The sequence below is a fragment of the Poecile atricapillus genome, chromosome 18, assembly GCF_030490865.1.
Source record: "Poecile atricapillus isolate bPoeAtr1 chromosome 18, bPoeAtr1.hap1, whole genome shotgun sequence".
In the NCBI taxonomy this organism is placed as follows: domain Eukaryota; kingdom Metazoa; phylum Chordata; class Aves; order Passeriformes; family Paridae; genus Poecile; species Poecile atricapillus.
In genome coordinates this window covers 5,150,620-5,178,476 of record NC_081266.1, presented here as the reverse complement: position 1 = coordinate 5,178,476, position 27,857 = coordinate 5,150,620, and the positions used below count along the sequence as shown (strand labels likewise).

Sequence of the window (27,857 nt, the reverse complement as noted above, 5' to 3'; positions counted from 1 at the left end):
CGGGAATGGCCCCGGGATCCGCCCGGGCCTCGGCATCCGCCCGGGACCCGGGATCCGCCCGGGACCCGGGATCCGCCCGGGACCCGGGATCCGCCCGGGACCCGGGATCCGCCCGATCCGGGCCCTGCCACAGCCCTACCGACAGCCACCCTCGTTCTGCAGTTCTGATGGGTATCCCCGACCTGGTGCCGTTTGGTCAAAGGCTCCTCATACCCCATCTACAGCCACTTCTTTCCCTGCCCAATAAATGCAGGTTTTCGTTTAAGATCGTTTTTTGGGCTTCAAATCACAGAATGCCAGAACAAATTAGGTTGGAAAAGACCTCTGAGACCGTCGCTTCCAACCTGTGACCAAACACCACCCTGGCACCCAGACCACGGCCCTCTGTCACATCCAGGGACGGTGACTCCACCGCTTCCCTGAGCATTCCAAAGCTTAATCACCTTTCTGTGAAGGAATTACTCCAATTTCTTCCAGTTTCTTCCAATTTCTTTTTTTTTTCTTTTTTCTTTTTTAATCACTCCAATTACTCTCCAGTCACCTTTCTGTGAAGAAATTACTCCCAAGTCGAACCTCCCCTGGTGCAGTTTAAGACTTTGTGCTCTCATTCTGTCACTTGTTTCCTGGGAGAAAAGGCCAGCCCCCACCTTGCTGGTCAAACAACCTCCTTTCCAGTCTAGTAATACAGTCCTACTTCAACTAGTTCCTATTTAATACACTTCAACATAGCTCTGTTTAGAGCCATGTTTAGCTGGTGCTCTTCCTGTCACATTTTTCTTCCACTGTATGCCTTGTCATAGTGCCAGTACCAGGCTCAGGCTTTTTCACACACAGAGTGTGAACTTAGAGTGCTTTTTAAAGTTCTTGGGATTCTCCAACACAGACTGAACCATTTCTGATTCAGCTCTGAGTCATGTTGGTCAACCTACCCTATGGCTTCCCACTGGGAATGGTGTTGGGGGGGGAAAAATGACATGCAAATATGTAAATTTCAAGGAACTGAAGAGAAGTTTCTGTTTCCTCAAACTGTTTAGCTTTGTCCTGCAAACTCATCACTGCCCCTAGCAGCACTCCCTCCCTTCTGCCCAGAGTGGTTTGTTTTTTGGTTGGTTTTTTTTTTTTTTTTTTTTGGGAAATTGCTATTTGGTTGTTTATCTTTTTGTTCCTGGCATCTGAGTAATATGAATTATATCTTTGTATAGAACATGTGAATAGTAAAGAGATGTTATCTTTTGCTTACAGAAAGCCACGTGATTTCTGCACCTGAGACATGCAGAAAAGCACCATACACTCATCAGGTTAGGAAATACTAGTTTATCTACTTTCCTGATATCCACAGGCATTCACACTGTTCCTAAGGTGCCAAGGCAAAATAAAGCCTTTTCCAAAGCTGGTTTCTGGAGCAGAGGGTTTGGGGTTTTTTTGTTCCTTATTTTGAGTGCTGTGTAAAAAGGTGCAGGCTAAAGAAGGAGGCAACTCATCATATCCCTCAAATAATATCTGTAAAATGAAGCATGAGGCCTCTTCTTCCCTGTGGCTCCAGGAGGAGATGCAGACACGTGCCAGCACTGTTGCTTTCACCCGTTCCCACCTACAGGATAATATTTATGGTAACTGGTTTTGTGGTAACCATTGCTGCTGATGTTTAGGATTAAGAGATGTGTAGCCAGGTAGAATCCTTACAGGATTAGCTTTGCATTCTCCAATATGTGGAACTTAAAAATGCAATTAATAATGTAAAGAGCAATTGCTAATTACTGTCACAGCACTGATACTGAGGACTTTTCAAAAAACCGTATAAAACATGAGGGGAAGCCAGAACGGCAGGGGGTTGTAGGGGTAACTTTCCCTTAGTTATTTTTCCTGACAAGTTACATTCATTGCCTTTAGCCAGGCTGAGTACAGCCAGGAGGGCTGTACGAGATAAAATATATCTGCTGCTGCCAGAAAGAGGCTCTGCACGCTTCTTAATGAACCCACTGCCAACCTTCCTCCTGTGCTCCCGAGAGCCGAGGGAACATTCACCCTTCCCACATCGGTAACTTCCGTGCTCTTCCTCACCTCCACACGGAAGGCAAAGAGCTGGGGAAGGGTTGTGGTTCTGTGCCAAGGGCAATGCCACCTGTGGGAAGGGTCAGAGGCTTCTGAAGGCTACTTTCATTATCAAGGGAAAAGGAAAGCAGCAGCTGCCACCAGGCTGGGCTCCTGGGGAGGGCTTCACTTGTCAGAGGGTCTCTTTCTGGTGCAATTTCTTAGACACACGTAGCTAATCTGTGCAGGAGCACTTCTCTTGGATGGCCAGTATAGGTTTTGCCCAAGCTAGCAACAGATAAAGTTCTTCCTAGACCCGTTGTTCCATCCACAGTTTATAAAACAGCAGAATGACTTTGTTCCTAATTGGGATTGAGGACTAACAAATTTGCAGTGTAACTTAAAAAGCCATGATGAAGTGTTACAAGACATTCCTAAGCTATGGATGCAAGCCAGCCTCCTGTGTCCCAGAGTCCAGCAGTCACTTTCCAGACATTTCTTCTGGCATCAAGTGAGAAATCCTCAGGGACTGGTCTTTTCACAGCAGAAAGATCCCATATCCCTGAGTAACCACAGCTTTCTCCCACTACTATTTTTATTCCCATTACTATTTTTATTCCCACTACTATTTTTTTTGTCCCCACTACTATTTGGGAGCGAGAGACCAAAAGAACAGGAAGAATTGTAAGGTCTGAAATGTACTTCAAGAGCTGCTGCCCTACTGAGCTGCACAAATGAGGCAGTGAGCATGCCACCTGCAGCACAGCCTGCTGGCCCAGCCTCCAGGCAAGGGGAAATCCGAGGCCTGTCATCCCTCCTGCTGCACTAATAGGTTTCCTTTCATCACACCACCATAGGAACACCAGGGTTAATCCTTTGTTTTTGAAAATGGTTCAGTAGGCAAGAAAATATAACATATTGTTTGGGATTTCCCCAGCTGGGATTCCCCCCACCATCCTGTGTGAAACTTCTGATTCTTAAGAAAAAAAATGTTAAAAAGACACAGGTATTAATGTAATTCTCCCATTATTTTTTACTGGATGCTGCTACACCAGCTTCAGATGTTCAGGCTGGTACTGCAGGCTGAGGAAGTGAGCTTCAGCTACAAAAATTAAATCCTAGTTTCTACAACCCAATTTATAGAACCTTCATCCCTTTTTAGCTATTTACTGTAACTTCTCTGCAGAGAATCTGAAGAAACAATGTAGAATATGTACATGTACTGGGGGTGTATCATTGATTTCTTTGCATCAGATGATTCAGAGTGGCTGAGAGTGAGCCAGCAAAAGAAAAACTGAAGCCAGGCCCTTTAACAGCCAGAGTTATCTCTAGATTACCTCCCCTCAGGTCCTTGTCAATCATCAACCAGAGAAGTGACAACAGAGGAAAGAAACCATAGCGCCACCAACAAAAAAGAAAAAATAATTAATGACTTTATTTTTTTCTTTTTTTTTTTAGTTCAGTTGGCCATCTGAGGTGCTAAAATTTCAACACCAATGAAGCAAGTGTGCATAAAAACAAACGGTAAAACACAACCAAACAGAAGAAAACAGGCTGGAACAGAGTTGGTTTTGTACAGGTAGGGTATTCGCTTTTCTGTTAACGCTCCACACATGCCAACCGTAAAAGCCTTGAACAATCTGAATATCAGAGTTCACGTTCATACTAAAGGGCAGATGCCAAAGCAACTCCCTTTGCCTGGATTAGACTTCACACACACACGCATGCACCCACAGAGTATTTAAATTACTGCAATGCCATCACAACATGGCATCCTCCCCTCCTCACCTGCTTTCAGTGACATCCTCATCTGCCTGCTACCCTGCCCAGTACCTGCCAAGCAGTCCTTGAACAATCCAAAAGCAGGAACTTCTGGAAAGCTTCTCATCTCTGTTACTTTGCAAAGGTCAACAGCCAGCGATCTCTCTCTCTGTGAACTATATACAGGCTGGTTTTTAGTATGCTTTAGAGCTCTCCCTCACAGACATTGAGAACTGAAATTCCCATCGCAGCTTTTCAGTTTGTACACGGGAGATTTTACAATGCAACACCTCTCTCAATCCACTGGTGTGTGGTGTAAACACTTAATGGAAAACTCATTTTAGAAGAATGTTAACCAAACAAGGTGTAGCTGCTCACAAAAGGGAACTGCCGGCTGCTCTAGATCATGCTGTCTAGACCACTTAGAATACTTCATAACGTTCAGGATTAGGATGTATAAAAAATATTAAAACCCACCAGAGTGCACACAAATGTGGTGACTAGCTCTACGCAAGCACCGTGTTCTAACAGAGGCCTAGGCATTGCACAAAACTCAGATTCTTGACCGTGGGGGTAGCCCAAGGATCCACTGGTGCCTTTACATACAAACAAATATTTACAGAAAATGCAGAGACGGAGAGAGAAGGACAGACTTTTAAAACTTGCGGTTTGCTCTAAAATATGTTCAGCAATGCAGTTTATAACATGCCCTAGTGAGACCAGGGGGTATTGGTCAACTGAAAGAAGGAACATGTCTGAAAGTTGGAGCTGAAATGTCTTGTCACCTCCCCACACATTAGTTCTCTGAAGCTCAGAATTTTACAGCCAGTTGTGACTTTTAATGAGAATACAGTTAAAAGGAACAGAACAGCTAAAAAAACAAAGAAAGAAATGGTACTGTGAAAACAGCAGGTTACTTGTTCTGGCAGTCCTCACTCCCCCATCTCCATTTGCCTCCTGGGCCTTTCCCTCCAGGAGTTGGTGTTCCCCTCCCTTCCCCGTAGGGGGCTGAAGCGCTTGCCCCATCATCAGTGTGCCCATTTCAAAACGAACACGGCTCAGGTTCCAAGCTCAGCTCTCTTCCAGCCCCGGGTCAGGACCATGGCACCTGGGGACAGCCACCCTTGGGTGCCCAGGTCTCGGGAGCTGAGGGGCTCTTGGCTCTCCCCTCGTGTGAAATGGACACAACACCATTGAATGCGCATGGCTGAGTCACTGCTGCTGCGGGCAGCGCAAAGAGCTAGAGCATCCTGCTCGGATTCGGATACAAATAAGGAATCTTGTGCTCACAAGAGCCCTCTTCAGCTTTAAAAATACAAAATTTGAATTAAAAATATTCAGAGAGTAAAAAAACCCACTATCTGATATGCAAGTCATATTCTTAAAGTGCAACTGAACAGCAAATAACAAGTTGTGCCTTTTACAACCATTTTGATATAAAAAGGCCTTTTAACATTCCCTTTTGTGTATTTTTAATCAATTTGTGTGTGCGATGTTAGCTCTTCGTTTTCATTCTCGCTGCTGGAAGCCTTCAGCACAACCCAAAGAGTTTAGGGTTAGAATGTGTGGGTTTTCTGTGCAATAAGGTATTATACCCTCAAGTGATCTCACTCTTCAGCATTGCAAAGATCTGGCCAATGTCCCCTAGCACGAAAGGGAAAAGAAACCATCTGGTGTTTCTTCTTCAGGACTTTTTTCTGTTCTACAGCTCACATTCAATGACCTTTCGTTACAAGTTAGATGTGGTCCATATACCCAGTGCACTATAAAATGGACTGAGGTCAATTCTCTGCACAAGACAATTTACAGTAAACTTTCTATCTTTCTTCCCTCTTCCTGCACTCCAGCTTCCAGTGGCCCCTCAAATGCAGACTGTGTAAACTACCATTGCCAGTTTGAGTCGGGCAGCAGGCCCTGCACCAGCAAACGGGAGGGAATTGTGTTTGTTGGACATCCTGTTGGTAAAGCCAACACTCCTGGATGCTGGTATGGCAAGTATCACTTGCTAAACACACACAGTTATCAAGTAGCACTGCAGCTGCCTGCCTGTCTGCTTGGTTTCACGAGTGTCTGGATTGAATTTGTAATGCCTTAGCATAAAACACTAGGTGGAATAAAGGGAGAACACTTTGGGTGGAAAACACATGTTTCCACAATTAGCAGCCAGCACTGCTCAGAGTCCCCATGGACACTCCTGCCCATTCTCCCTCCACCTGGAGCATTCTCCCAAGCCAGAGGTGGATTCAAATCATAGACCTTGGCTTGCAGGAAAGACCCCTCTGAAGGAGGCAGAGAGCCAACAGCAAGAAACCATGCAAACTTCTGTGCCGGGGCAAAAGACTGAAGGATGTTCAGCCCTGCTGGGGTGCCTCGCACCGGCAGTGTCAATGCAAGCTGGAAGAGTCAGTGCGCTGTACAAATGTGCTTGGGCATGGGACACGCTCTCAAAGACATCAGAAAGCAGCCTTGGTACTTCTTTAACAGGACAAGAACGCAGCACCCCAAGGAGGGAAACCTGGGAAGGTTTGAAGGATGTGAAGCATGGGACACATCCCCAGTGCACGGCGCTGTTTCAGCTCTGCAGGGTAGGTTAAGGACACGGTTTGCCCAGGGATTCTGTCCCACAGGGAATGGTGCTGAGCTGCTCAGTGCATATCCTGCTCATCAGCTATGGTGTGGTTATGGTCAGGACCCTCCTGGCTGAAAAGCAGCAGATTTGCTAACTGGGCCAAAAGGAGCTTCTTCCAATAGATGCAGCAGGAAATGTGCTATTTCTGTTTTCATGGAAACCCCTCAAACTGTATCAGGACTGTGAGGATCCCCTCTTTCAGTGAGAAAGAGACATATGGGATATTTCTACACCTCACAGTTTTGGCTTTCTTGTTATAAAAATGTAAAATTTAAATAAATATAGGTTTGTTAATCCAAAAGAGAGAATCTGGGATGTGGAAGAAAAGGATGCTGAGAACACAAATAGATTCTTGAACTCCATGAGTGTACAGGATTTTTTCATAGAGGAAAACTCCTAGGGCAGGATGCATCCATGGGTACATAAAGGCTGCCCTTGCTGTGAAGCAGGGACCAATCCGCAGTAGTGTCTTTCTCTAACAGAGTTAAAACACTCCCTCCACAATCAAATATGTGTAACAATCAAATTATTAATAAGAACACTAATAAATAGCCACAGGTAACAACGTCCAGTAATTTTGAAGTGGAAGTTGTAGGATGCAGCAGGCACACACACCCATCACTCGTCCATTTTTTTTTCCTAAAAGATACAAAAATGAATCTTCTTTCAAGTATTAAAAAAATAAGTTAATTGACATAAAAGGGTCAAAGTGACTGAGGGCCCAGGCAGGTCTTAAGCTTCGTTTCCAATGTGCAAAAACAAAATACAGAGGAAAAAAAAATAAAATAAAAACACTGAAAAGTCTTAATGGTGGTTCAGTCACTTAAGGGCTTCTCCCTTTTAGGGGCCTAATAACCAGGGAATGCTGCCTGGGAACATCCCTGCCCCAGCACTCACTTACCACTGTCCCACAGCAGTATTTTCCAGTGTCAAAACAGTCACAATAAAAACAGAACAAGGAAGCCCACCAGCCTCTGAGCTGTGGCCATGAAGACTAAGGCCAGCAGTAGCTGTCTCTCCAGTGTGTAGCAAAGCAGATGGGCATCTTCCCTCTCTCTTCTGCTCCTCTTGCTCCCCACAAGAAGATTTAGGAGGCTAAGGTAGGGAAAGACTCCACTGATGCCCACTTCTCTCTAAAAACCAAGAGGCAGAGTTCCATCACACATAGCAGTATCTTCTCTGTCTTGTATTTCTTCATACCCATGCGTAAGGATCAACTGCAGGTTTCTTTGGTGGGGAGGAAGACTAAAGCAAAGAAGGTGTTGCCCTGGGCTTCTGGAGCTCTCTTGGACAGCTGACTCCACTGCTACAGGCTGCTGTGGTTTTTCAGGAAGGGTTGCCACTTCCCTCCCTTTTATTAGAATTGGTGTAGTGAAAATGGGGAAGGAATGGACTGCCTTAAATCCAATGTAGTTAAGGGTACTTCTTCCCTTAACCTCCTTCCCCACACATGGATTATTCCCCCCTCCCTCCTACCACACACACAAAATATGTGTACAGGACCTCAAGGAGACTCCACAGACTCAACTCATTTCTTCAGCTTGGCTTGCAGACATGTAAAACTTAAGTTTCTGGAACCAACACACTTATCAAAAGGCTTCTGAGTGCTTCAAACCAAATCTCTGCATGCTGTTGGACCCTTCGGAGGTTTCCCCTTCAACATCTTCCTATCCATGTAATTCTGGCAAACTCAGAGTAGGCCAACTGGACAACACAGACCAGCAGAGGTAAATGTGTTAAGCTCAGGACCAGTTCAAGCTGAAACCTTTGGAAAGCATGACTGCCTCCAGGTCCTTGTCTTCTTCCTTTTCTCGAAGCCGCTGCTCCTCAAGGAGAGCCACAAGGGAATCTCTCTGCTCCACTACTTCAAGCATTTCATTCAGGATCCTCTTCTCCTCCGAGAGCTCCTCATCTGTCTTCAGGTGATCTACAGAGATATCAAAAACTATCAGCATACACAAGGCTAGAAATACACACATACAATCCATGCAATATTCCCTTCTGCTCTCACCTTCTACTGCCATCCTCTCACGGAGTTCCTGCTGCAGTCGACTCTGCCTGTCTTCCAGTTCTAGCTCCCGAGCACTGAAAGGAACAGAGCAGAAATCCAAGTTCCAGGTGTATTAAAATACTGCATACATCACTTCATACTCATTCTCAGTTTCTGCTCCCTCTCTAGATATCTGCTGTGCATTTTATCAATCTCCTTTGGAATAGCTCTTAACTTAAGATACATAACTGTGTTTTTGAAAGATTTAATTGTGCTTTTAGCATTTCAGGTTCTTTGCCTTCAGCTAGGAAGTGCAATGCCAAAAGTGGAGCAAACTAAATACAGAGCAGAGTCAAAGAGCAAATAGATCTGCAATGCCTCTACATATCATCCTCTGCTACTTCCTACTCTAAAATAAAAGTTATTTATTAACAAATGATTTATTACTTAAGGACATGTCAGGCCATTGCAAACACCACCTTGAGACTTTACTGCCACTAAGGCCATCAGCTCCCACATTGTTGAGGTGAGCTGACACACTCCAAAATGAATTTCAGTGAAGTTGCACAACAGGAACAGGAAAAGCAATCAATTTCATTAATAGGAAAACAGCTTTACTATCTGAGCCCACATGAGAGGCACTGGGGTCCCACTACAGGCAGAAAAGAGGGCCACATGGCAAAGGTGACAGAATTAAATGCTTTTGGCTATGCTTAGAAGACAACTTTACCAAAACTAGAAGGAGTCCCATGTTATTTCTGCAAAGCTCAAAAACACTTGCATAAACAGGATGTGTTTTATACAAGAGCACCATGAGAAGGGCTCACATACCTGTATTTCTGCATGTGCACAAATAATTGGAACTTTCATCCCTTACCACTACTATTCCTTTTTCAGCCACTCCTCTAAAATGTACTTGGATTCCTGTCTCAGCCTAAGAGGCTGCTGACCTCCTGGCCTTACAGGGAAGACAATACTGACAGATTTTCCACTACTATTTATGACAAAATCCCCATTTTTTCCACATTCACTCACAATATCATCAGTTCAGACTCGTAGCGAACCAAGGCATTCTTCTCCTGCACCAGCTTGAACCACTCCTGCATCAGCTTGGGGTCATCCTTCTTACCCATGCCTGCCAAGAAAGAAACACGGTAAATTTTCAGGTAATGCCCTGCAATCCTTACAAACCCAAACTGCAAATACAACAATGGGGCAAAATGTGCAAAGAAAGCCGAGCAAGATGCTGCCAGAGCACTCCCAAGCCGGGTCCATTCAGTTTGCCTACAACACTCAGTTGAGTGGAAGTCAACCTCCAAAAGGATTCTCTTCTCTTTGGAGCCTCCTTTTTTTTGCCTTTTTTTTTTTGTTTGTTTGTTTCTGATATTCTTGTGATTACTTGTTTCTTCCTCACTCTTACTGCAGAAAGCCCCAGTTTCTATGAGTATTCAACTTTTCCTTTCATTAGAAGAATTTTGTAGATGCTCATGCCAGCTACTTAAACATATGCTCATCAGAAAAGGATTCAATTGCCACTCCATGTTTTACCTTCGTTTTCTTCAATTGCATATCCTCACGTTTTTCTTTTACTAGCCAAAAGTAACATCTTGTCTCTTCTTTTTTCAACAATTAAGTAAATCTTTTCTGACTGCTCCACCTAGCCACACATATCTATTAGTCTTGAAGATCCCCCTGCACAGTGAACACAGAAACTAATTCTACTGTACTGCATGCCAGAAAGGAAAGGAACCCCCAGACACATTTGCTAATATGAAAGAAGAATAAAGAAACCTTGGGCCTTGACCACCTAGTACAGAACTCTTAGCTGGTCCTTTTATTTTAGAACGAGCTCCTAAACTTATTCAGCAGTCCACTGATGAGTCTTGTGTCTGGCAGGAGTCATGTGGAATAAATGCAGAATGCTGTTCCCAAAGCCTTCTGTTGACATTTAGCAAACACAAGAACTTACTGAGGAGGCTCCTCCTGGCAAGCTCTTGGTCTGGGCCACTTATTCCACACTGAACCACCTGCATCTGAATGCTGTGATTTACACCAGACCCCATCAAGGCCAGTGGCAAGGTTCCTGCCTATGTGGAAGTAGAAGCAGGAGCAAGGCCTCAAATCAAGCTCGACAGCACTTTTGGATTGCTGCATCCCCTCAGCTCGCACTGCACGTTACCCAAGCACCCCAAGACAACTACCATCCCTGTCTCTGCTTATTATTATAGGTGCATACTCCGTACATCAAGAACAAAAGCTCTCAAACAGTCCAGCTAATGCTAAAATAATCAAGCAGCAAGCTTACTACTCAAACTCTACGCCACAGACGCACCACAAATACCACATTAATGGCTACTTAATTCAGACCCATGCCCTGCCTCATCCTCAATATGTCAGAGAAGTTACTCAAGGGAGAACCTACAACTCCTAGTAAGCTGCAGCTTGGGCTGCCTTTCACCTACATACCAACCCCTCAGGGAATTCCAGACTCGGTTGTAGCACCCTAAGAAGCCCCTGGCTCCCTGGACTTTATAGCAGTGTGTTGCTCAGTTCCAAGCATTCCTTTCTGAGCGTCTCTGCACAATATGCCCACGTGGCGACAGGAGAGGGAGACTGTACATGCAGATGTCCAGTGCTGTGGCGCCATGAAAACACTGGGAAGTCTCCCCTTCCTCTCCGATGCCAGGATGTATAGAAAACAAATGCCTCTAAGGAAAAGCCAAAAACACAACGCCACTGACCTATGAAATACGTAAGTATTTTTAAACAGCCAATGAGTAGAGGAATAATGGGAGGATTGGAAAGGGAGCACTGACAACTGATGTGAGGGAGGACCATGGAAAGCAGATAAGTGGTTAGCAAAATTACACCATGAACACACATAAACAACCCCTTCCCCATGCCTTGGCAATGGAAACTCTACAGCAAATTCCGTTTGGGATAGTTAAAGAATGCACTCAGCAAGACAGATGAAGGGAAACTAGTCTAACTTAAGGTCTGTTGGTTTTTAAAGTTCAAGGATGTTTTTCAAATCAGTCCTTATAAAGACACAGTATTCCTTTAATCCCTATATGCTAATTAAAAGGCCATATTTAAGGAAACAGATTGTCATCCCTTACCCCACTTTCCAAACATCTTTCAGGAGGAATAGAGAAATTGAAGCCACCAAATGAAAATAGAAACTTTTGAGTGTGACACTTCTGTTCCCAGAGCTGCTGCCCATTGTCCCTCCCAGTCACTGCACCTTCTCTTGCACAGCTGGGACTAGCAAAAGGGATACTGTACCTTTAACAGCTTGCCACAGGCTCAGAGGAGCTGCTTACCAGGTAGCTACAGACAAGGTTGGTGTGGGGACACAGCAAGAAAAGGGCTGGGGGCCTTGTGGCCACTAGCTGACTAGTGCTGCTATGACAACCCAGCTGTGGGCAGGGAGGACACGGGGAGTGTGAGGTTACGTTACCTTCATGGGCACAGCAAGGGCAGAAGGAGAGAGGTCTACGACGTGGTGTCCCGGCATTGGGCTCAACTTCAATAGGACCAAACGAGGAAGAGGAAGAGGCAGGAGAGGAAGAGGAAGTTGGAAGTGGAACGGAAGAGGAGGAAAGGGGTGAAATAAAAGACAAGCAAAGGACAAAAAGCATAAGAGTGAGAAAGAAAGGAAACACAAGAAGAAAAGAAAAGAAAAAATACAAGAAATGGAGAAGCAGAAACAAGGGATACAGTCTACAGATGAATAATGTCCCTAATAAGCACAGATAACAGGTAAGAGGTAGACTGAGGTACTGGTGAACTCTTACTGAGCTGTATACAAACACCAGGCAGGAGGTTACTGTTACTGCACCTTTCCTGATGCACAGTTTTCAGGTGCAAGGTATTTAACTGAAAGGTTTGTGACCCAGATGTCAGGAAGAGTAGAGATATATATTTAACTTCTGCTGACAAATGTCAGATTTCAAGCAGGGTTACAGTAAGTCTCGCCTGCGTGCAGAAGACACCAGCTGTAAGCAGCCACCCTACCTTAAGCTCTATGAGGACCATGCTCTTATCACCGTGGCAGCATCCACTGATGGTAAAAGTGTCCTTTGTAATGGAATAGAATGTCTTCAGACAGGGAACATCACAGGGAAAATCTGATTACCATGGAACCAGCCTGCCAGGATCTGCTGTGTCAAGCGTGGTGAGTACCCATGTACCCCCACTGGATTGTTGTGGGAAAAGGCTTTTACATGGATAAAATGATTCACATCAGGGTCTGCAGGGGCAGTGACCAGCTGAGGACTTTGCAGAGTTAAACCAGTAAATTTAAAGCTCTCCCTTGGCATTCTCATTCCACAAAGCATTTTAAAGCTTACAAGTCCTGTTAGTATCGGTGTCTTACTGAATCTTTATCATCTTTTCCATCAGCCAGTGAAGGACAAAAATTTCTCATCCCTCAAAAGGTTCAGCTGTTTTAACACCAAGAATTTGCTTTTCAGCTGTAGTTAACATTACAGAGATAAACAGCAGGCAGTTACCAGTATCACTAATAGTTACAGGAGAACATGCACCAGGGAGGAGATGAACTCAGAAACTCAGAATGGAACACTTACTGGGCTCAGGGTACAACTGCATTTATAAAGAGGAGGCATTTCTGTGTTGGGAAAAGGCATCAACTCCACAACAACAGTATGGCAAGAACAACACTCGTTTTGGAGAAGTCAGCAGAGTTTGATGTTTGTGGTTCAGAGAAAGCTCTACAAAATTCGAGTACCAGTGAACTGGGAAGGCTTTAGAAGGGACCATCACAGAACTAGACCAGCACATGGAGGACACACTGGAGCAAGAGGGAGAGCACACCAGCTTCAAAGGCCATGACTGAGCAGCACAGCTTTCTCAGAAGAAGAAACCTCTGTACTGGAAGCAGGAAGGGGCAACATTAGGAGAGGTGCCACAGCTGGCCATAGGACAATTACAAATGAAGCATCGTACCAACAGTAGTTGAGAAAATACCAGAACATTAATTATAGCTGTTCTGAATGTTCCAACTTTTTCATTTAAAATAGAAAAACACTAAGTCTTTTTTTCCTACAACTGCCATTTCACAGATGAGGTTACAAAAGCAAAAACAAACAAGAAAAAACCCAAACCACAAAAGTACAGTGAAGAATATGCTTCCACACAAAGCAGAGCATTTAGTGCATGATACTTGTTAAACATTTTTTTTATTTCCCATCCTATCTTATTCAAAAATAATTATTTAAGCTAAAAGCTTTAATACTCTTAGTTTAACCACTATTTTGAGAGTGGCCAGGAAGATGGAGATTTAACTGTATGGAAAAATCCACCTCTTTCAGGGTTTGAGATTTCATTCAGAACTGGGGGATTTGATACATTTCAAGCCATGGGCACAGAGACATGGTGAGGAACTTCCAGTTTTCCATATCTGAGCTGAAAATAAATACCCAGTATGTAAAAGTGTCATTCATCTCATTGTAAAATAGCCACAAACTGCTAGCTTTTGTCATCAGTAAGGAAGTAGGGGAGGATCCCATCTTTGGTCTCCAGTAAAAATTCCCAGGGATCTCACAGCACCTGACAAATATGGAGCTCACTCCCCACAACTGTATTTTCCTCCCTTGCTCCTACTTATCTTCCTACTCTTGTCTAAAGAAAATTTGTCCTTGAATCAAGTGACAAAGTCCATGATATCTACACTAGTCCTGCTACTAGAAAAGTCAACATGTTTTTTCAGTAAGATAATAAACATAACCTTTGCAATTAAGATCCTTTCTAGCTATTCCAGATGGAAATTACAGTTAATTACATCGGTGAATACAGGTTATGATCATTGCAATTACTTTGAAAACCATTTCTATCCAAAGTAGGATGATTAGCAAGGCTTTAGAAAGCCTTACATATGTATTTCCTTATGTATTGGAGCTCTTTAACAGCAAGAACAAGCTGCAACTGAAAACTTACTTCCCATGGCTCTCTAAAGCTTATTTCATGGCTTATTGTTCCAAAAGCCATTACTAATCCTACAGTAAATATAATTATTATTATTACTGCATTGTTTAGAGAAGAGAAATCACCACCTTCTAGTCTCATTAAATAGGATCATCACTGCAAGACCATTTTTCTGGATGTGGAACCAGGGCCAGATAGGGAACAAATCCATTTGTTGTATAAATTAAAAAAACCTCAACAAACCTACCTCCCCCCTTTCTGTTTAAAAGTCTCCTTCACCACCAAAAATATACTGACACAGGTCTTCACACACATGGAAAGAGTGCTGCTGGCAGCAGCAACAGCAGCTGAAGCAGTTTGGAAGGAGCTGAAGGGCAAGAGAAGAACCATTTCTGTGGACATTCCCTTCTTAGGTTCCTCCTATGCTGCCAGCAAGAGTCTAAGGTGAGGCCATATCCTCTGGACAGAAAATTACAATTTTTTTTCACCAGAGTTGGATAAAGCTGTCAGCAGAGTGTGTTAGTCAGGAGTTGCTCCCTTTCAGTGCCACAAGTCAGCTCTTCTTTTGTGTAAAGCTTTGGCAGCAGAGCTCAGCAGTCCAAGCTGCTGGCAAGCCAGAGCATGGTTTGGAGGCACGAGCTGCAGCTCATTTAGGAAAGAAATGTGCCCCAGTTTCTGATCACAGTGAACATTCCTGAGAGGCAGAAGCTCTGCCTTGCACACCAGATATGTCCCATCAATAAAGTGACTGGAATTACCTTGCTTCTGTGTAAAAAAGCCACAACAATGACCTTGTTTGTCACAGCACTCTTGAGAGATTGCAAACTTTGCTACAGTGGTGGAAACCAAGAGCCAGGTCAAGAATAAATACCATTGCTTCAAAGTCTCTTCAAAACAAGGACCAGAAATTGTATAGAAACTATGAAAATACACCTTCATTTTCACTGTACACTGTTCTTTGTTACAGAAGCTACATTGGACTGTTGCATTCTTTTCTTATCTTTATTTAGCTGTTGATTAAAGAGCAATTCTTCAGACTGGTTTTGTCCTTTTCCTCTCTAGCTCCATAACTTCTTCACAACCAGAAGCACAGTGGTCAAAATGATCCATCAGGATGAAGAAAGCACAGCACAAAGTTTGGGGTGGCAGATCCCATTATCCCCAAGCTACAGCTCACACCAATCCCTTTCACTATTTGCCCCTGTTCTTTGATATGAGAGCTGTGATGATTTCTGAGATGAGGAGAGTCACTGCAAGTTAAATTTACTTGAACAGACCAAGGGGGAATCACATACTTGGCAAGCTTTGCATCCAAAGGCTTTGATTTCTAAATTGTTGACTAATCATGGTGGTTTGGGAAACAGCAACACTGGACGGGAAATTCAGCTCTGAGGCAAATCTCAGTTCTGTGGCACTTGCCCTCACAAGCTGAAAGCATGACACTTTGGAAATTTATTCTATTAATAAATTTCATCCCTTATTTATCAGGAATACTAAAAGCTCTGATTTCAAATCAGTGCTTAAAATATGGATCAGTTCAAAAGAGATCATTAAGTCGAACAGCAGTGGTCACAGTAAATATCCTCTTTTCCACCCTTAAAAAAAACAGCTTATGGTCAGAAACATAAGTACTGAAAAATAAAGCATTCCAACTTGACAATTTGGTGAAGTTGTTCAACAGCAGCATTGTTAAAAACCAAGGATACAGAAAGGCAACTCTTGGAGAACAGCATCCACAGAACTGCAGGTTGAGAGCAAGGATTTTGACATATGTCCCGCAAGCACATCACAGTTTATTACATCTGGGTCAAACTCAATATCCTCTACAGTACAATAACTAGAAAAAAACCTGGGGAAAACTCACAGAGCACTAGATTGTCATGCAAATCGAACCATTTTTATTTATCCAGCAGAACAGGGTGGGGGAAAGGCAGGGAAGGGAAGGAAAAAAAAATGGGGCAAGCAATGGTTGGAGCAGAACACACACACAAATGATTCCACAGAAGTCTTCTGCTTCTGCTAGACCTTGAGGCACTTCAGAATGCACTCAGAATGAATACAGCCCTGCACTGACCCCATTTCCCAAGACTTGTTTTTGTGTGCAGAAAGAAGCAGGTAAATGGCAATTGCCTAACAAGTACTGGTACTTAACAATTTCTGCTTATCAAGTGCTCTTTCCTACTCCAAACTTACAACAAAGAAAACAAGTTGCCAATTCACTTCAGCGTCAAAACCAGCTGCAGACTGTAAACAATGTTTATCTTACAACTCCACTCCTCTTTCAGAAGAGCTGTGCTTACCAATCACAAGAAATAGGACTGATCCCCACTTGAATATATCAGACTCCAGCCTTGCAGAATTAGACCTGCAAGACTTGAAAGGACACAGTAAGCTCAAATGTTTTAAATAAGTTTAAAAAAAGGTGAAGTTGTTGTAGAGTGTGCTTTAAACAGAGTACAAAGATTTCAAAAACCAAAACAATTGCACTTCCCTGTTTACCTGATGTTCGTAAGGCTCTTGTCAAGAAGGGAGAACACGTGTCTGAAATCAACACTATCAAACGTACCAGCTCCCTCCCCTACATCCTTCTTGCCTCTCTTGGCACACTCCAGCCAAACTCTGGCTGTTTATTTAATGATTCCCTGCTGGCTGCAAGGAAAAGGAAGCTGCTCACTTGAACACAGAGGAAACCATGGAGGTACTTCTCAGAAGCAGACAAGTGGGTTAGGAGGAATTGAGGTTGGGACTAAGGAGGCAAGGTGACTAATGGAGAATAGACAAAGGAGATGGAGAAAAAGGGTAAGGGATGAAAGGAGAAGGCAGATTTGAGATGAAGGCAGGACCTAAAATTTACAGACAAGTAATGCTGGGCAGAAGAGGAAGCAGAGCCCAAAAATTTCAGAAGAAGTCCAAAGGCTGGGATTTAGACTGTGGAGACTGTGTCAGTGGGAAGAGGAGACCAGGAATAGCTAGAGGAGAGAAATAGGAGGTCTGAAGGGTGGAATGCTAGGATCTCTTTGTCAAGAAGGCAGGACTAAAATTAAATGCCTGAGAACGAAAATGGAAGTGGGGTAAGGAGCTCTGGATGAAATAAGACAGGATCAGGACAAGGACTGTCTCAAAAGAGGGAACAAAAGGAAGGACAAAGAGTATATATCCACCAGAACAGTGCATCCTTCCACTGTCTGGCTCAGAATCCATATTTTCAAGTCTCACTATTCCACAGCTGCCGACAAACATCTATAAAATCCACTGATTGTGTCCTATTTCCTCTCCATAAGGATCTACCCAGAAGATGACAACCTAGTGTTGCTACCAATTATTCCATAAGGACATGAGACAGCTCTCTGTGGTGGATCTGAAGGTTATAAATCTGTTGATATATCAATATAATGTCAAGTCTTCATTTCAGTTGACTTTTCTAATGTTCTTTTAGCCACACCACGCATACAATATACACACAGGAATAATTACTCAGAATTGAAATGTGACCATCTGCAGCATGAAATGAAACATCTGCGTTACAGCAACGGTACAAAACATTTCAGAACAGGAAGAGAGGATTATGACATCTGAGCAGAGCAACGGAGCTAGTTAAGATAGCAATCTGTAATCCTACACATTGAAAGTTGACCAGGATGTCAGAAGTTACTACTCCCCTTGCAGAAGCTGTTGTGCAATCTCTAACAACTAAACATTACCAGTTTACAGATAACTTTGCAAAGTGCTTTGCAATTTTTGTTAATATTCTATGACAGCATATTACTAGAGTCATGCCCATGCCTCAGAGACATGGGCCGCTGATAGATGTTGCAATTAACTGTGCAGCATCCAAGCTGGCTGCAGTGCTCAGCAGGGCCTCCAGGGATTTTAATGGCACTCCACCCAGATGCAGCATCCTGCACAGACATGTTAGTCTTGAAGCTGAGCTCTGTATCTGCCACTTGAGCTGACAAGTATCACCAGAGTAATGTATCTCTTGTGGCAAAAGTGTTCTGGCAGCCCCAAAAGCAAATATAAAGCAAATTACAGAGGCAACAAAATAATACTACAAAGCTGCATACTCCAGGCTATACTGGCTCACTGCATTTAAAGGGATACTGCCCAATATAGTTTCTTTAAAGTTTGTTTTGAAAACAGTGGTTTTGAGATGAGAAGAAATTTGATAGAGTTTTAAGATGTATCAACAGTTTTTAAAATAACCATGACTATTGCCTCTGACTGTTGGAAGTCCAAGTGACTGAGTCACCATATAAATAAAAGCAGCCTGTTCAGAAATGATCACTCTGAGATGACTGAGCTCAGAGAAACGGAAAAGCGAACACACAAAGAGATAAACATTCCATTTTCAATTAAGATTTTCTGCAGCACAGCACATTTTTTTAAAGTGACAGTGTCCCTTTAAGTGAAGATGATTTTGCTTTTCTTCAAGCCACTATTAGTGATTTTGATGGGATCTCTGTCTCTAAAGAGGCATTAGGAGCAGAGGCAGGAGGAGGGAGAGGTGTAGTGGAGATAGCATTAAACAGGGATAAGGGTCTGTTAAGTGTAATTCAGCATCAACCCTTTTACAGCTCCTACTCTATGCACATGTGAGTATGGGCCAGCCCTGGTGGATAAAACCAGGAAGAGATTTTCAAAGTCTCTCTGCAGGAGACAGCCCAGGAAAGAATGCCAGAGGGACTGAACAGTGAATGAAGCACAGGGCTAGCAGAGGACTATCACCTCAAAATTAGCACAGGGCAGCAAATTAGATCTACTGAGGAGGAAAGTCTTCCATTGTGAAACTTGCACTTGGGTGGATATTCTGAACTCAGGTGGATGTTATTCAATAAAAGTCTATTTTGCTGTGAGTAATTCACAACAGACAGGTACAGGCAGACACTATGTGGGACAGCCTCCCTGGAGCAGGAGAAAAAAATGGATCTTTCAAGGAGCAAATTCAGAACACAATGAAATCAGGGAAGACTTCCAGGGATGTGTCTTGGATCAGGCCTAGAGCGTGTGGATCTTTCCCTCTGCAGAGCTGGTCTGCAATGCAGCCCCTCAAAAAAACATAGATCAATTAACTTTCTACTCTGAAAGATAAACTAAATGAGACCCTCAGATAATAAGGCAACTGAGCAGAGTTCGCTTTCTCTTGGATCTGCTGACAGACAGATGTGTTCACTTCATGAGAACAGATTTTGGGTTGTTAAACTAGCAAAGGAAATTTTAATTTTCAAGACTGGCAAACGCTAATCAAATGTCATTTGCAACCCAAAAGTTAATCACCTACTAAGGGGCTCAGGAAGTAACATTAATTAAAGCAAGGGCAGAACCATGGTGCAGACTGATGACCAGATTCTTCAGTGAAAATGAGAACCAAACACTCTAATATGTGTTTAGCACTAAATGGGGTACTAAAGCAATAGCATAGCAAGAAGCTTAATAGCTGTATAATGATGCAAACTGGATTCCAGCAAAAACAACTGGAACTCTTAACAGCAGATTCTTTTCTAACCTTATAGTAAGACAAAACAAGAAAGAAGACAAATCTGTCATCTGCAAGTGTTTTCAAAGTCCCTTGAGGGAGCATTTTTGTTTTGTTAGATCAACAACACACTCTGGCTTTTTTGGAAGAAAAAAACAAGCCTCAGAAGGGCAAGATGGAGGCAATAGCATGACTAATCCTTGACTGCGCTGTTTGCTCCAGCTGTCCCCCTTAAAATACTTTCCTTAAGAAAACTTCAGTGATGGAGCTGAACTTTTCAAAGGAGAAGCAAAAAACCAGAACAACTTTCCACTGCTAGCAGGGAAGGTGGCTGGAGTGAAAACAGAAAGCAAATTTAGAAAAAAAAATCAGCACTGTGAAAAATAGAAGAGGGAGCCTTACACATGGTTTGTGGAACATGCCAGGATCTCCTGTTCCTGAGCTGGAAAAGGGGTTCTGCTATCATCAGTCATGTGCAAGGGCTGTTTCTTCTTGTTTGTGAGCCAAGGATGGGAGAAGTAGGTGAAGGGAGGGTGGGGAGGAGTGTCAGCAGGGTTAGTGTCAGCAGGAGGTTCAGCCATACATACCACCCAGATGCAAGTCGATGAGGTCACTGTAATAAGACTCTCCCCAATAGTCTACAACAAGGAATTGGTGAAGACAGAGTTATTGAGTCAGATACCCACCCTAGCCCCACACAATCAAAGCAATATATGAGAAAGACACAGAAACAAAAAAAGGGCAAATAAGAGACAGGCAGCTATACACGTGGGCACACACACATCTATATATACAAACACTACACATCTCTCTTTCTCTGTATTTATACATACATAAATATATCACAAACATATATATTGGGAAGATGAAGAGAAAATTTCCAGCAGGCAGGCAAGGACTTCCAAGGGGAAAAAAATCAAGAAGTTTACAGAGACACTTCACCTATTTGTGTTTGCAGCAGTACCTGTCACTGATGTCTCTCCTGTTCTTGCTGAGAAAAGCAGAATTAATCCTGTTGCTTTGGAACTGAGCAATATGTCAGAAGGAAACAGTGTAATTTCTCAGGACAGCTGCAGGAAAGGTGTAAGGGTTGTTTTCTTGGAGGTGAGTGAGTGGAGGATGGTGAATGGCACACAGGTGGGAGGCACTGAGCGCTGACACAATGGCAAACACTCCGGCATAGGAAAGTGGGATTGTCTGATTGATTGATTTGATCAATTGATTCAATTGATTTGCATCCTGCTGATGCAGTCTCTGCACTTTTCAGGACAGAGATGTGCATTTCCACAGCTGCTAGAGACAGGTGCACCATGAGTGTAGCACTGTGGAACATTTCGTAGGGAGGAGACAGATGGAAGTACTGAGAGCAATATTTCTCACTGCATATGATTCATTTGATGTAAAGAGGTGGCTCTTAAACTTCTCAGTATTGATCTGACAGTAGATGTTTTCCAAGCTCTTAAAAATGTCTATCAAGGTTTATGCTAGAGGGAATAAAAGGAAGGTTCTGGAAATTTCTGATTTGACATATTTTTAAGTTAATAATTGAAAAAGAAGAAAAATTCACAGAGGAAATCCAAGTCATTAGCATGTCCAAACAGGCGAATGCACTATAAAACAAAGTACTGTTGCATTAGTAATATTGTATTACGTTAATTAACTCATTCAAGGTGTCTCTTGGGACACCAGAGAAAACTGAGGAAATTTTTCATTGAGATCCTGCCTTACCACTGTAATGAAATACTGTGATGCAGTAGGGAGGGGGCAGGGAGGGAAGGAAAACAAGGGATGACAGTAGCTCAGACCATCTGTGTATGACAGACTTGCCCCTGAAACAGTTTACACTGCCACTTGAAATAAAGCTTACCTTCCTAATCATTCATTCTTGTTATGAATGCAACTATCAAAGGCTGAGATTTTTCAAAGATAAATCACAGAGAACACAGAGAACATATTAAGGCAATTAAGTAATCACAGGTTGTGAGATTTTTCTGAATCAGAAACTAAATGTTAGATGGAGCATTCAGCTTTTGAAAGAATAAACGACCAACTGTGCCATGCCTGAGGCTGAGCTAATTTAAAAAAAGGAGATAGCCAAGAAAGTACTATTATTTTGTCAGAATTAAAGTTGATGGTGACCTCCAAAATGTTTCTGAGTTTGATTAGTTGAAGAGCAAGTATCACCCCATAAATATTCCACCTTGATAAATAGCAGATAATGGGTGAAATCTCTGGAAAGAATATTGAGCTGCCTGTATCTATTGCTAGGATCTAAAGCTGTAACCTCTCAGGAAAACAGCAGGTCATCACTGTGAAGAATTTATTACTGACAATCTTCTCAGCATAAGTTACTTGCCAATAACATATTAAGGATGATGCAAAATGGGTAGAAAGTAGAAACAAAATTATTCTAAGTAAATAAATTTTTATCTATAGAACTGGTTTTCATTCTTACCAATCATACTGAAAAATACTTTTTTCTAAAAATGGAAAGTGGCCCAGCTGTGAGAGATTTGAGGAATTTAAGTTAGTGGAAGACCTCTACAAAAGAAAAATTTGCAGTTCTTTACAGACAGGAAGATGACTAAGAAGCAATATGCTAGAAGATGATAAACTACCTAGAGAAATAGTTCAGATGGTCTTGTCTGTTTTTTTCTATAACAGAAAAAGAAAAGAATCAATGCAAGTTGCAGAATTCTGTTTCTTCTGTCTGAATTTTTAAGTAGTAAGGAACTACTGTTAACATTACCCAAAACTTGATATTTAAATGCTGATCAATAAGTGATTTTTTTTCCTTCCCTGCAGGGAAGGAACCTGAAAATCCCACTCATTACAGAGCCTAATACATTGTCCAAGAACAGTTAACACTGGCTGCTGCCTATGGAAGAGCCATTATTTCCATGCTGTACTGCAATCCTTCTCTATTCACGTGGACAAAGTAAGTGCACAGCAGACACCTCCCCAGCTCCCCCATTTTTTCTCCTTGCACAACCCTATAAAGAGATTTCTTTTTTTACACACTGCCTTTCCCTTTTGGAGCTTCTATTTTCATGGTTTTATTAGGGGAGTGACTGATCAGAAACAAGAGCATGACTCCACACCTTTACACAGCAGTCCTTGCTGAATGTAGTGGTTGCTGTTAGGTCACAATGCAGATGACAGAAAAATGATATTTCCCTCTTGAATAATTGGTGGATATTGCAGGCAGAAATTAACTTTATGGAATGTGAATTCTCAAAAAGAAGGAATTCAGTTATTTTTATTGCAAACATAGATAAAATATCTGGAAAAGAAGCTGAGGGGAAACCTCACTGCTCTCTACAACTTCATGAAAGGAGGCTGTAGCCAGGTGGGGGTTGGTCTCTTCTCCCAAGTAACAAACAATACAAGAGGAAATGGCCTCAAGTTGTGCCAGGGGAGGTTTAGTTTGGGTATTAGGGAACATTTCTTCATGGAAAGGTTTGTCAAGCCCTGGAGGCCCCATCCTGGAGGTATTTAAAAGGTATGTGGATGTGGTATTTTAGGGACATGGTTTAATGGTGGGCTTGGCAGTGCTGGGTTAATTGTTGGACTCATGATCTTAGAGGTCTTTTCTAACCTAAATGATTCTGTGGCCATGCAAGAGGACCTAGAGAGGTGAAGCATGGAATTGATTTATAATCTTGTGTTTCAGACAACACAGATCAGAACATGCTTTTTTTTCCCCACCCCAACAGAATGTGTTTCTGGTTAATCCCCTGAAATAAGGGAAAGAATTTAGGATGGTGAATTCTTTATGTCAGAATTAAGCTTCTGCAAACATAGCATTCAACCTGTTGATAGAAATATTTTGCAAGAGCAAAGCATACCCTAGAGACTTCCTGAAGCAAAGAGATCCCTTTTGCAAAGCAGAATCCACAATTTCACAGTTCTAGGAAATACACAAATGCACAAGCTCATCTATGACTGCTTCCATTTGGGAGAGCTGGGAGTGAGAAGCTGTTTATCTAAAGGTTTACTCTGCATATAAAATTGTAACTCTTACTCTTGGACATATTGTGTCCTCTCTGAACGTGTTTTAGGCATTCTATGATTCTTTTAGGCATTCTATGATGCTTCAGTGAGAAAACTCTGCCATGAATAATATGCCCTCAGCTGCTAAGATCTCCCATTTATGCTGGCATGTCTTACATGAAAAGTCATTCAGCAGCTCAATAATCAAGATTATTTGGACTTGCAGATGGAAAGAAGCAAAATGAAAAGAACCATTAGAAACAATGGGGGTGGGTTTAGTAAATGCACTAACTGGCAGGCCAGAGAACAGAGTGGGGCTACACAGGAACACACAGCATAAGGAAGGAGGCAGGTCCACAAAGACAGGCATTTGAACAAGCCTATTTTTTTGATCCCACAAATGAAAAAAGACAGCCTGATCATAAACATACTGAAGTCCTCAAGACTCTTCTTCACACTTGTAGTACCTATTTGCTTTGGTGAGCACTCAGCCTTGCTCCTTTGGCACACCAGACATATCTAATCCTGCCTGAATCCACAGGAAAAGCTGGCAGGAAGTCCACAACAGACTTTTTCTCTGGTGCACCCTCACTGCTTAATCAAGCTCCATCTTCAGAGGCATAGATGTGGCTCTTCAAGCAACAAGCAAACATTTTTCAAACATCTGTTTCACTGTTGCCATTTCTGAACTCTGACCCTTGTGATCAGGTACATAATCCTGGCCTTGACTGGTATACACACACTGCATTTGCCTGTTGGATATTTGACTCCTTGCAAATTGAGGATTTTGTTTTCCAAATCATTATAGTACTATCAGCATTATCTGAACCAGATACTCCTCCACTCATATGCTTGCCAGATCAGATGATACTCATTTAATTTTATTTCAAGTACACACAGCATTTGTTTTAACAGCTTGACATGGATACCTTTCAGTACACGTGTGCATTTCTGCTCTGCACAACTTTGTCAGAAGTAGCCGGTGTGCTGGGCTGTGCAGTGAGGAAGATGTTCTGTGATGGTCCCTTGTAAGGACACTACCTTGATAATCCAACACAATAGAGAGAAAGCACACACAGTTTCACAATTATTTCCTTAATATACAAACAGGGTTGTCTTACTGTGACAACTTGCTGTGAGTGGCAGCTGGGAAACCCCTGCATCCAGTAATACTCAGAAACAGTCAGCCATTAGTAGTAGCTGGAAAATTATCTCCTACACCTCAGGCAAAGGTAAATGGACTAAGTCTCTGCCAACAGGGAACTCCCAGAATTAGAAGAAACAAAGGAAAACAAGGCCTCAGAAAGATAGTGGAGAAGGGAGAACAGGTTCACACTGGGCTCAGTCTCTAGGCTCTAATGGTCAAATTGCCTCTAAAATCCAAACAGCTACGGATTACTGCACAAGCACTTGGTAAGAAAACATGGAAAACCAAACCAAATTGTGATGGATACCTGCTTCTCCTCGAAGGGCCTTCTCCACAGCAACTCCTCTCTCCTCGAGTTGCCTCTGCTTCTCTTCCACTTGTTCCAACTGCCTCTGGATAATCTGTTCAGAGAAGAATGGAGCTGAGCCTCACCAAAGCAATTCTCTTGCTCTGTCTGCAGCACACATCCAGCACTAAGAGACTTCTGTCAGATTTGCCTTTTCAAAAACAAGACTTTGTATTCAACAACACCCTGTTTCAACAGCAAGCATCACAGATTCCAGTGTGTGTATCTCACAGGGTTGAGATATAACCCTGTTGTATCTCAACCCTTAAATTTGCAAACATCTTGATATTCATTTATTTGCTAGAACTCCTATCACCTTTCTGAACACTGAACTGAAAGGTGATGCTACTCAGTCAGCTGAGCCCCTGCCTTGACAAATCCCATCACTCATAAATGATGTTAACAGTTTTCCAGCAGACTCACTGTCTGTAATTAAAGGTAATAAAAGGGTAATTTGATAACACATCACCCACCAGCATAACCTAGCAAAGCAATGACAGGAGCAGCTCCATCAGGCATTATCTGAGTATCACTGTTCCATTCAGTGCATGATGGTTCATCCATCTCCAGCTAGAAAGGAGTTATGGGCATGATTTTTCTCACTGTAAAACTCTCGCGATAGGTTTCAGCCATCCTTCGCTTCTCTGTGGCATGGCATGAAACTTGAAAGAGGGAGCACTCATGTAGAAAGAGAGGATTGTGTTCTGCTACAGTCACAGGAATGTCAGGATCAGGGTGCTTTCACACAGAGCTAGCTGTGTGCCATGACAAGAGGCTTGTGAGGTACCTGAGCTCTGTGTAACCTCTTTAGCTCCTCTTGCTTGGCTTGTCTGCGGGCAGCTTTCTGTACTCGCCGCGTCAGCTTGGCGTTCAGCTCCTCTTCTGTGTAGGCCCTCTGAAGGAAGGAAAAACAGCAACAGATCTTATTTACATGCTCAGAGATGATACAGGGGCAGGGATGACCATTTTCTCTTCCAAAAATCTCAGAAGGGAGGTGTTCTGTCTTTGCCATGGCTGTGTCAAAAGTCAAGCTTCTGTAGGCAAAGGTGTTCACAGTGCAGTGAGCAACAATTTCAGGATCAAATCAGGAGTGAAGAAGCATTTAAGCCAGCTGCAAAGCTGTGATTTTATATGATATCCCACCCCTGCCTTCCACTGCTATATGAAACCTCTTCCCAAAGATCAAACCAGTTTTTATTCTCAGTAATTTCCATTTCTTAATAAATTTAGCCAAATGGATTTAGATAAATCAGTGAGTGCCCACCATACAGAGGGTTCATCTTGATAGGGGTCCCCTTGATTTCATTTAAAGAGGATAAAGGCTTGTCTACATAACAGTTACAGCAGTGTAAACTAAGAAATTATTATAGACTACTGTAGAATATTGCACCACCAATAAGAAGCCATCCAAAAGGGGAAAAGCTATGCTTATAGAAATAGAAGGGTATTTCCTCTTCTTTTCTGTCAGTGGAACTAGTATTTTAAGACTGTCTTTTTAAAACTACTGAAATTTGGTTTAGGATCTTACCAAATACACCAATTGGATAGATTGTAGCCTAGAAAGGCTTTCTCTCAAAGAGTTTTAAGAGTGTCAAAAAACATTTGACAACTGCACTGAGTAAACTACAGTGAAGAAAAAGCCTCTTTTCTCATGTACATGTAATGTAAAGCCTTAAGGGACTGATGTAAACGTGTCTTCCACTTCTGGAAAGAGATCTCCTCCATGGACAGTCAACTTCAAGAACAGAATGTTATATCAGATCACCCTAAAATATGCTTGATCTAGTTATTGTACTGCCACATTGGTCAGCCTACCTCTTGATGGTTCTCAGTGAACAGAGTTTAAGGGAGGATCACAGCTTAATTAAAAATCCCTTGGGTAGGTCATTGGCAAGCACCACTGTTAAAGCTTCAAAAAGCTCACACTTTACTCTTTCTTTTTTGAAAACACAATGGTACTCAGATTAGAAGGTAAAGTGACAGAGCACATGACCTTTCTGTCTGGTGTAACACTGTTGTGACTGCAAAGACAAGACAATAAGAATTTCAGAAAGCAGCAGCTTCTGCCTTGATTTCAGCTTGATACAGAATTTCACTAACATTTGAGGCAACTCAGCAATTTTGACAGCTGCTGATTAAAGTGTGATGATTCATTTGAACTCCCATTGGAAATATTAAAAAAGAAGAATATGCAAACATATTTAAGTGCCTTGAAAACCAATTTGTTCTGAAGCATGTAGACCGTCCACATCACCGTACAGTGGCGCACTGATGAACGCATGCATTCCGACCAGACATTTCACAGCTTAATGCATTTTTGGGAGACATCCTCTACAAAGAATTTGCTGCCCATGTCTGCTAACATCTCAGGCATGCACAGTCAGTGTTGATGTTAGTGCACACGTGGTGCAGAGCTATGGGTTCAATGGGTTAATGTAGAGGGGGACATGCAATGCAACAATGGCCAACTAGTGGGAATGGAGACACTACCTTTGACGAGTATGATCTCTTGAATGCCAAGGCGTGTGGTACATAGATCGA

At 42.6% G+C, this 27,857-nt stretch overlaps 1 protein-coding gene across 19 annotated transcripts in view; it reads right to left on the bottom strand.

Moving 5' to 3' along the window:
- Window positions 1-3,444: 3,444 nt before the first annotated feature.
- MICAL3 (microtubule associated monooxygenase, calponin and LIM domain containing 3) overlaps window positions 3,445-27,857 on the bottom strand; it is a 149,193-nt gene continuing 124,780 nt past the window's right edge. For 14 of the 19 annotated variants that reach the window (XM_058853043.1, XM_058853054.1, XM_058853051.1 and 11 more), the window contains 8 exons: window positions 27,807-27,857; window positions 26,104-26,211; window positions 25,278-25,371; window positions 20,418-20,468; window positions 11,872-11,937; window positions 9,447-9,546; window positions 8,433-8,506; window positions 3,445-8,348 (listed from right to left, as the gene is read on the bottom strand). In XM_058853043.1, coding sequence (XP_058709026.1) covers window positions 8,164-8,348; window positions 8,433-8,506; window positions 9,447-9,546; window positions 11,872-11,937; window positions 20,418-20,468; window positions 25,278-25,371; window positions 26,104-26,211; window positions 27,807-27,857 — 729 coding nt within the window. In that variant the 3' untranslated portion in view covers window positions 3,445-8,163. The remainder of the gene's footprint in view (window positions 8,349-8,432; window positions 8,507-9,446; window positions 9,547-11,871; window positions 11,938-20,417; window positions 20,469-25,277; window positions 25,372-26,103; window positions 26,212-27,806) is intronic. The other 5 variants (XM_058853055.1, XM_058853063.1, XM_058853050.1 and 2 more) reach the window with 4 other exon arrangements.